The 10430-nt window shown below is 38.8% G+C and overlaps 1 protein-coding gene across 1 annotated transcript; it reads left to right on the top strand.

Annotated features, from left to right (window-relative positions):
- The first annotated feature begins 99 nt into the window (after window positions 1-99).
- On the top strand, window positions 100-10410 carry rnf115a (ring finger protein 115a). The gene is made up of 9 exons (XM_081389355.1): window positions 100-228; window positions 1288-1346; window positions 5649-5703; window positions 5841-6109; window positions 7139-7207; window positions 7479-7551; window positions 7640-7733; window positions 7985-8100; window positions 9427-10410. The coding sequence occupies exons 1-9, from the start codon at window positions 151-153 to the stop codon at window positions 9544-9546; spliced, it is 933 nt and encodes a 310-aa protein (XP_081245481.1). The 5' UTR covers window positions 100-150; the 3' UTR covers window positions 9547-10410.
- The last annotated feature ends 20 nt before the right edge of the window (window positions 10411-10430 follow it).

The following is a 10430-nucleotide window of genomic DNA, read 5'->3' as shown; positions in this document are numbered from 1 at the left end:
ACCGTTCATTTAAACGAACCGCCCGAGTGAATCGACTCTGTAAAATGACTCGGACTTCGGAATGCTGATGTCAGAGCGCCTCCCTCTGCAGTGGGCGGACCGACGACCAGCGCTGCTGCTGTTTGGGACACAGACAGTCTCACGGAAAACATGGCGGAGGCTGCGGCGGTCCCTCCGCATCGCTTCTTCTGTCACTGTTGTAAAGGTGAAGTGAGCCCCAAACTGCCGGTGAGTCCGCGTCGCCTGTAACACGCAGTCGGTTCATCTTAGTGGGATTCTGTAGTTCTGTTGTCGGTCTCGCAGGTTTCGCTGTTGTGCTAAAGTTAGCATGTTAGCAGTGTATCAACCTGATGTAGGCGAAGGGCCTGCCATGGCTTGTTGTTTGTATATAAAAACCACAAATGTATGTATTTATCGATGACCAGTATTACTAAACGTAATACTGGTGCTCGTGCACGTAACGTTACTCAAGGAGAAAACTAAAGTGTTTTGTCTTCAACACAAATGCTAACGTTACACTCATGTCTTGTGTTTTTGTTGGTATTGTTACAGCTTTCTTTTAAATAATGACTTTTTAATAGATATTAGACTTTAAAAAGTGTTCCGTTCATGCTGTTACCGTTTAGAAATGTTTACAACATGTCTTTTATGTACTCAACACTGAACTCTTATCAAAAGCGAAACTGGAATATTAAATGGTTCTGTTTCTATTTCTCTTAACTTATTTGTAATGTCGCAGATCACAGAACTGTCAATGACTGTTTAATTTCAGCACTTGTCGGTCAGTGTGTCAGTAAGTCAATCCATCATGAGCTGTCCCAATGAGGATGAGTTGTGTGTAATCCCTTGTTTACTGCCCATTTCACTTAGTAAACTTCTTACTGTACTCAGAAGGTGAATCATAACTGGTTCATGCTTAATGTATATAGTGTGACTGAGGCTGAACAGTGTTCTGAGTTGTACTACAAGTCAAGATAAGCAGCCATTGTCCTTCTTTTTTTGGAGACCCAGAGGATGACATGTCTTGACCTCTTCAAATCAGAGAAAAAATAGGGAAGCAACCTCTTGAATCAGCCAGAAATTGTTATGACGTGCTTTACAGAGAGTGTCTCTCAATATGCAGGAGGACTATTTGCTTTAAAATTCAAATAAATGTGTGTTGTAGTGCTATGCAAATGTGGGTGTCCTCACAAAACCACAGCTATCCCTTTGTTTATTTGCAGTGTTGAGGTCAACAGTGTGATTTTTCTGTATTCTGATTCTGATTGAGATTTTGCTTGCATTTAGGAGTATATCTGTCCCAGATGTGACTCGGGCTTCATCGAGGAGGTTACAGAAGACTCCAGGTGAGCTTTTTAATGGCTGCACTTCCTCATTCGTTGTCTCTTATGGCATGTTGCAACTCCTGAACTGCTAGATTACCATGGCGGCTCTTTCAGGGCCTTCTGGTGTATGTAAATAACTCTATTGTATCACCTGATTCATAGCACCAGCAAACGGGCCTGAGAATAAAAAGCTGACAAAATAGGTTCCTATGATGTTATTTATTTTTTTAGTATTGATAAATCAAGCATATGATCATACATAGTTTGTGTCACCTGCAAGCAGAACATCAATGAAATGAGTTAATTGCATTTAATTCCAGCTCAGTTTAAGTTTAATTTGTATTAGGCCTATATTGGAATTTATTGGGGAAAGGTTTTAGATCAATCCTGGTCTTAGATTACTGCACATTGTTGATCTCCTTTATTAAGACAGTTTATTTATATGATTAGATCTTTAGTAGACATGTGCTGTGTCCGCAATCATGTACTTTTTGCAGTGTGCACTAAATATCTAGCCTGGCAAGCCAGACCTAGGCTACTGCAAGGTGTTAGGTCTGGCAACTCACCATAGACACGGCTCAATCTGAGGGGCGGGATAAACGGCTGTCTTTCAAATTCATTCTGCACGCAATAGGACAGCGCTTCAACCAACCAGAGCGTTTTCCCAACAGCGGAGCTTACGTTAGTTGGTAGATTCAACTTTTGAATCTGGCCGGCAAAACTACGAACACATCTTCCTTTTTTAAGAATGACTTAAGTGCCGTTCTTTGCTCTTTTCTCAAAGAAAAACTTAACTCCAAGTCCTCCAGAGTCGCGTCCAAAACCGATTCGAAAAACTTTGTTTTCTTTGTTTCTTTGTTTTCAAGTAGCAGGCTGTCGTCATTGTGTTAAGCCCGCCCCGCCAACTCTATACACGATGTGATTGGCCTGACCCAATTTAGGTTTTTGCAGCTCAAAAGTCAATGGAGTAGTAGTTGCTAGACTACCCTGGCTGCAAAATTAATTTTGCTGCCGCTAGGGTGCGTCTAGATTTCTAGGCTACTAAATATCAGAACCTCTTTAACATTGATTGATATTCTTTGGAATAGTGTCAAGACATTGCTGGACATACCACATATCTCATGTCGCAATTGTCCACTGACTGTTCTTTTGCTTATGATGTAGCCTACTAATAGCAACCGTGAAAATAATTTGCTTGAGTTGTATTCAACAAGTAATTTCAAATAACTAAGTACTACAGCACTTAGGTTAAAGAGCCAATCTATTAATTTATTTGAAAATGCAATTTAAAAAATTGCAAAAATGCCTACAATAATTTGAATAAACTTATTAAATAGTTTGGTGTAATCTTGTATTATTTCCTAGAAGCAAAAGCAATGAAGATTTTTTTGTTGAAATTATAAATATTTGAAAAACTGAATGAAAGTCATGTGGTGCAACTGATGTACATGGAAAAAACACAAAACATAAAATAATATCATTGAGCCTGCAGACCCTCATAACTGTCTGTCAAGGTCAAAAGGTCTCTTAAAATATCAGATAATTTGACCATTTTCTTACATGACAACTTAAGGTTAGTTCAAGTTGTGAAATGTCATATGCTACAACCCTCCCAAAACCTTAACTTAAGCTAGCTGTGCAATTAAACTATTTTAATGCATGGCGTGGAGGTAAAGAACCACCTGTTGTGAAGCGATTCAAATCGTTTAATGCACTGCTTGCCGTGGATTATCCAGCATATTCCATGGTCATTTGACAGCGTTGACAACTTAAAGCTGTTATTGATGTTTACAGTGCAATGTTTGACCGGAAGGGTAAATATGACAGTTATTTTTGTCAGTTACAGCTCGTTAGATCTAGCATTCTGTCCGCTTTGAGTATGACGCAGAGATATGGTAGTGCTGTAAGATTACATTTATCTGAATGAATGAATTGTACCATTTATTTGAATGAATTATCAAGGGAGAGAGATGAGATTCCTGTGTGAATTGCCTCTGTGTGTGTGCAGCGTCTCTGTCTAATAACAATGAAGCTGTGAGTTCAATTACTTCAAAAACAGTGGTGTTCCCCTCTTTGCTGAGAAATGTAATGTAGTGATTCAGTTTTATTTATTAATAAAATCAGTGGTGGGTGTGTGTGTGTGCGTGAGTGGTGTGTGCGTGCTTCAGTGAAAACCGCACATTAATATAGAACGGTGATTAAACTGAGTGAAACTACCTGTGCATTAAACGGTCTTAAACTTCCAGCCATTTAGAATTGAAGTATTCAGACAGACCATGGTATAAGTAATAATATTTCTGATTTAATAATTCATGATGCTATTTGCTTAAAAATAAGGTGTGTGCATTTACATGTGTTACAAGATACTAGTACTTTTCTTAATGGTTACACCACAAAACATTTTAGGGTCACTCAGTTGTAACTTGGAAATTGGATAAAAGTTTTTTTGAAACCATCATATGAATACAATAAGTTAATTTCTAAGAACTTGAGTTTTAAACTAGATTTATAAACTAAATTATTTATTTTTTATTATTCTTTACGTCTTTATCTTGGGCACCCTTATTTGCCAAATGCCATTGACCTTTCACTTGAAAAGAATCACTCAACTCACAGATCTCTCTTCAATTTATAATTTTTCAACTTTTCAAATCTGATGGCTCCTTGTGGCATCGGTTGAACACAACGTCAGCTGATGCAGTAGGTTATTTGGGTATTGTTCATGTTTCACGTTTTATATCAGCGATTTCAGGCCCAAACATAAATGATCACATCTATCTAATCTATCCTAACGATCCGCTAGCTGCCCGCCCCATAAGCAGGCCGTCAAAAAAACGCGTCTCTGTAGGCAGCCTAGGCTCTGAGATCTGCACACAAAAACAATTGGTTTCACCAACCACTCAAAACCAAAATAAATAGTGTTCCAACCAATCACCGACAGGGGGTGGGTGTTGTGAGGTTTTGTGCTCGTGCACGGCTGCACGCGAAGTCGGAGAACACGAGCGCAAAACCTCACAACACCCACCCCCTGTCGGTGATTGGTTGGAACACTATTTATTTTGGTTTTGAGTGGTTGGTGAAACCAATTGTTTTTGAGTTTAGATTAGATGAATGTGATAATTAATGTTTGGGCCTGAAATCGCTGATACCTTTAAATATAAATGGAGCGATTTAAAAAATTACAGTAATTTAATATTTGATTGGTTACTGAACTAAAGCTCACAAAAAAAAAGACCAATTTACTTAGAAGCTGCCTTTATACTAAGGCTCAATCCCAATTCACCCCTTGACCCTACCCCTTGGCCCTACCCCTCCGTTTTGCGCGTTCCCGTGAAGGGGTAGGGCTGTCTCAATTCTCTTTTGGTTGGAGGGGTAGGGGTAAGGGGAAGGGCCAGATAGCCCTTGAAACGAAGATTTTTCGGGACCGCACTTCAAACGAAGGGGTATGAGAAATGTACCTGCATACACCGGCTACAGAGGCAACATGACTGCCAATAATCATTTTCTTTATGTCACATTCAATCTAGTGTTTACGGTCATGTTCTTCAAAGAAACGGCTGCAAAAAAATCGTTAAAGTTCGTTAACAATATGACGCGTGTAAAAAGCAAAAGTTTGAAGCGAAGTGGACGCGCGAATGAGGGGAATTCGCGTCCGCCGCGCTAAACGCCTCATTCTCGCCGCAAGACCTCCAGACGCGTTCGTCTTAACATTGAAATCACTCGCGCCAGACGCTCTGTTCGCGTTTGGTGTGAACGCAGCATTAGGCGTCGACGATATCGTCATCTCCGTTGTTTTCTGCAAACTTCAGAAGAAATATGCAAAAAAATAGCTGTAACTCACGCAAGACTACAGCTGACGACGGCTTCTTGGAAGTTTGTGATAAACATTGGCGCATCTCCTGTGACGTAGGCGCTAGCGACGATGTATAATGACATGTAACAGTGTAGTAGTGGTGTCCCATTTCTTAGGGGAATATTTTCACCCCTACGCCTTGACACTCTGTTTCAAGGGGCAAGGGGTAGGGGTAGGGGTAGGCGAAGGGGTATAAAATAGAATTGGGATTGAGCCTAAAATGCTTTTGTCATTGACTGTCTGGGCACTGGAATAGCAAGGCAGCTGTCTTAGCTTTCTGACGCAGTCCTCAAATGGGAGAGATCCAAAATGTGCATTTCGGGATCGATGACTCCCTCACTGTGACAATCAGCTGTACTGCAGTTTATGTTGCCAAGTTCCATGAAACAATATGTTCAACCAATATATTTGTAATATATAATAAATAGCAGTAGCCAGGTCTGACATGAATGTGATTGTTTACTCCTCAGTCTTCTGGACAGTAGCTCAAATAGCCTTGATGACACAGCTTCACAATTTGCTGAGGTATGTGGACCCCTTCCTTCCACAACATCGTCTTCTGTCTTGTGTAGCTGTTGATAAGGAGTTTTTGGATGCGTTTGAATGAGGTACACTGTGCTGCTCATTCATAACCATCTCTTTTACTCCCTCTTGTTCTGTAGCTATGGCAGCTGTTGTTCGTGGAGAGGCCGTTCAGCCTGGATCTAGAAAGTCCTGACTCTGAGCGGGTCCCTGGAGGGGGCAGTGGGTCTGGGAGTCTCGGAGCCGGACCGTTCGGCGGTTCTGTCCCAGGTGGGCTTAGTGGGACTCTGGGTGGCCCTCTAAGTGTAGCAGAGCACTGGGGTCCTGGTCGTCCTCCTCGCCTGCACACTCAGAGGAGGTACCGATCCAGAGGAAGCAGTCGGCCGGATCGCTCTCCCGCTGTCGAGGGGTAAGTTATATATCTTAGTTTTTCACTTGGTCATGTTCTGTATCCCAAATCTGTGGATGTTTTCATTTTCTTTCATTTTTTGCAGGTTGCACTTGCATTTATCATAGTTTTTCTTTTGCATTTTAACTATAATTTGAACAGCACGAATAGTCGGCATGCTTAATGAAGACCAAATTATCTCCTATTCAGTGGATAGTGCTGATCTACAAATGCATATTTAGCTGACAGTCAGACAGCAAACATGCTGACAGTTTGCAGATTAAACAATGCATTATATATATATATATATATATATATATATATATATATATATATATATATATACATACATACACACACACACACACATGTATATTACAATCAATGTTTTCTCTATATGTACATGCTTGCAGACACACACATTATGCATTTTTAATGCCATAACACAAACTTAATCATGAACATGAAGAAAAAACACTAGTTGAAACAAACTAAATTGCATTTAATTATAATGTATACAATATTATGTATTTTTTTATTTTTTATTTTAAATAGTTCAAATTTAAATAGTTTTTTTAATATTCATAGTTGGTGTGAATAGGCCTTTGATAGTGTTATTTCTAAATGACAGAATATTTAGATTTCTTCAATAACAAATGAATTCAACTTGGCAAACTGGATAAATAAAAAAATAAATAAATACTGGTAATAGATAAAAAATATGAGGTCTACCATAATATTACAAATGGTTTATGTCCCATTGAGACTCTTCTTCTCAAGTGCAACATATATAACTGTTTTGTTCTACAATATATGTAGTGCTATTAAAAAAAAAATATATATATATATATATATATATATATATATATATATATATATATGTATATGTGTATATGTTACTGGTAATATTTACATGTAATGTATGTGAGTCAGCCGACTGATTATAACGGCTCATTTGTTATGTCAGTAAAAAATAACATTAAGGAAGTTGGCAGAATTCCCCAGTACTAATATCAGTTCCTCACTCTGATGTCTCTGCTCTCCTTCTAGAATAGTACAGCAGTTTCTCGCAGGCCTTTTTGCCAATTCAGGAGTACCAGGCTCTCCTCCGCTGTCATGGTAAAGAAAACATTTTCATTCATTTATACTGTGTGTACACACGTACTGACAGCAAATTACAGCTATGTATATTACAATGCACAATCTCAGTTTAAATATGGTAAAGCTGGTCATCTTGGTGTGTGTGTATACATAATATTTTTATTTTATTTATTTACTTTCTATACAAGTAAATTAGCTGTGGAAGTGGGTATTTTTTTGTTGTAACAATGTTTTCTCCAATCTCAGTTTAAATATGGTAGCCGGTAATCTTGATGTTTGTGTGTGTTAGGACGGGCATGCTGCACTCAAACCCCGGGGACTACGCCTGGGGACAGGGAGGTCTGGATGCAGTCATCACACAGGTAGTTGAGCAGGATGATGCGTGTGCATGTTGCCTGATCCGTGCCTCGGTGCAAACAAGCTGATCATCTCTGTGTTTCTCTCACTCAGTTACTGGGTCAGTTTGAGAACACTGGTCCTCCTCCTGCTGAGAAAGAGAAAATTTCCTCCCTCCCCACTGTTATCATCACTCAGGAACACACTGGTTAGTCTCTCCTCTCTCTTCCCTTTTCTTTGAAACTCTTGTCGTTTTTCTCCTCTGGTCTTTGAGGAACACCGTGTCATTTTAGTTATGATTTAAGGCTCACAGACTCAGTGGGGGTCATTGACCTACCAGTATGAGCCTTGTGTGGTGATGAATTATAATTCCTATTTAAGGCAACGCTCCTCTACCGAAATCTCATTATTCTCACCCCCTGCATGCTGTCTCTCCCTCTCTCTCCTTGTCTCTTCTAGACTGCAATATGGAGTGCCCTGTATGTAAGGAAGACTATACGGTCGGTGAGCCGGTCCGGCAGCTGCCCTGCAACCACTTCTTCCATAGTGACTGCATCGTGCCCTGGCTTGAACTGGTGAGAGAAACAATAGAGAGGAAGGAACGGGACAAAAGGGAGAGAATGAGGAAAAGACATAGGAAAAAGTTCAGGAAAGAATTTAGATATGAGAATCTTTTGAAGTAGGAAAATAAATGATGCGGTTATAGAAATGTTTCTAGATACCTAGTAAGCACAGAGTTTTCTGGAAAGCATTTTATTTGTGTACAATCATCTGATAAATAGAATGAAAAGAGTTTTAGTAGTGTTGTATTAAGAGACTGGTCTCGACTTGTCTACAGTCTCGACCGCATTTGTACTCGTTCTTGTCTCAGTCTCAGACTAAGAGGACTCAGGATTTAATTTCATGACCAGTCAACACCAGAAGTGGGGATATTGCTAAATTGATGGTGCATTGTCTGATTTATTTATTAACATCACTAATGTGATTGGATGTAAATGCTATTAATAACAAATCTAATTAAATTTTTGTTACTGCAGTGCTGGGTCATAAATGAATGGGGATTTGTCAAAAATGTCACCAAAATTAATACAAATGCCCACAAAATTCAAAATATGATTTCAAAAAATGTACTTCTAACTTTTTAATCATAACATAGGCTTATGATATAATTAAGCAATATCACAAGAGCAAAAGAGCTGTTTCACGAAAATGAGCACGATTGTAAACGTGCTAAACAAGAACCAGTCATTCTAATGGGAACTGGGATACTTTTTTTTAGGATTCTTTGAGGAATAGATGGTTCAAAAGCACAACTTTTTATTTGAAATATTAAAGACGTTTATAATGCAAAGTAAGTAAAGACATTTATTTAATGTGACCTTGTGGAGTAAAAGTATTATGTAGTATGATGTAGTAAAAAAAAGTATTTTATTATTTAAAAAGGCATTCAATTCAAACTTTTGAATGGGAGTGTAAGTGTGATATAAAAATGCAATTTAAGTAAATATTATCTGGAAAATATTAACTTTTGTATTAAGTTGACTGGTGGTGTAAGTGTGTTCCTGATGCAAATGTTGTTCGAAGAGTTAGACAGAAAAGTTATGCTAATATTAAGTTGTAGCCAATTGTGAAATTAAATTGTAGGATAATCCTTTGTGGATAATACAATCCCAGAATGCATTGTTTTGAGGTCACGGATACAAGATAGTGGACAGAGTTGTGGGCTAAAAGTAATTATATTTTGTTCAGAAGTGGAACGTGTATTTTTTTTGTGCTTATTAGATCCAATCTAACGTCAGACTGTTGGAATAAAGTTTTAAGTCACTTGAGAGGGTCCAGTTTAAGGTTATTACCGTACAAATATTCACTGACATACCCTTCTCTCTTCTTCCTCCCTGAAGCACGACACGTGTCCTGTGTGCAGGAAGAGCCTGAATGGGGATGAAAGTGGCACTCAGTCCTCGTCAGAGCCTTCCTCCTTAAACACTGATCCTCGCACACCGGAGAGATGGTCCTTCTGAAACACACACACACACACACACATCCGCCCATCTCATCCGAGCTCTGTCTTAACCCAAGCTTGTTTGTCTGTCTTTCCTTTTTGTCAATACTTTGTGTTCATCCTACCATGATGGTATATTTTTACTATGGTTTATTTACTTATTTTCTCTAACACAGTCCTTCTTAGTTGTGTCTATGCCAATGTATCTATATCTTTCCCATATTTTCAGACGTCTTTGATTCCTTCCACAGTTTTCGGCACAGTATTTCCTTTAGTTTATCCATTCTTATTCCTACCCCGGGTGAACAAACAAACATTGCAGGATGAGGGTAGGGTCGGGCACATATTGTTGCTTTAGCAGCACAACTCCCAACCCACATTTAGATCGTACAGCGTTTGGTTTCCCAGAGACGAGCTGTACTCCCCAGATAGCGCCTCTTACCGTTCAATGTGAATTCTCTTTGGGATGGGGTGGTGTGTTTATAAACGTCGCTTTACATCCACAGGCCTTTCGTTGTTCTTGCATCCTTTTTTTTTTTTGATCCCCACTTGTCCAGGGGATCATGAAGTTTTGTCTCTCTCCCCTCCATCTCTGGTGTGTATATATCACAAACCCATCAATGTCATTCAGTTTAATTTGATTTAGTTCTTTTCACTCTCATTTCTATTACAGTTTTTTTCTAATGTAAATAATTTTAGTTGGAAAACTCATTAAAGGAAGACAAAAAACCATTGATGATGAAAATGACAATGAATCGCTAAATATTAAAGTATATAAATATATATTATATGATGTGTATGACCACGATGTATTAATAAAAAAACTGAATAAAAAACAGGAAACATGTTGATCTTGCTATGACACAGGCAAACAACAAAAGCATTCAGACCTCCATATTGATT

Source organism: Scardinius erythrophthalmus, assembly GCF_964197995.2.
Source record: "Scardinius erythrophthalmus genome assembly, chromosome: 16".
Lineage (NCBI taxonomy): Eukaryota > Metazoa > Chordata > Actinopteri > Cypriniformes > Leuciscidae > Scardinius > Scardinius erythrophthalmus.
Note: the sequence above shows the minus strand (reverse complement) of the source record. Positions and strands in the feature narration are given on the sequence as shown.

Bases quoted from the DNA above. Each gene is read 5' to 3' on its own strand.
- rnf115a (XM_081389355.1), top strand. From the start codon at position 151: ATGGCGGAGGCTGCGGCGGTCCCTCCGCATCGCTTCTTCTGTCACTGT. The intron at 1,347-5,648 runs GTGAGCTTTTTA...TTTACTCCTCAG, and splicing joins GAGGTTACAGAAGACTCCAG to TCTTCTGGACAGTAGCTCAA. The intron at 8,101-9,426 runs GTGAGAGAAACA...TCCTCCCTGAAG, and splicing joins TCGTGCCCTGGCTTGAACTG to CACGACACGTGTCCTGTGTG.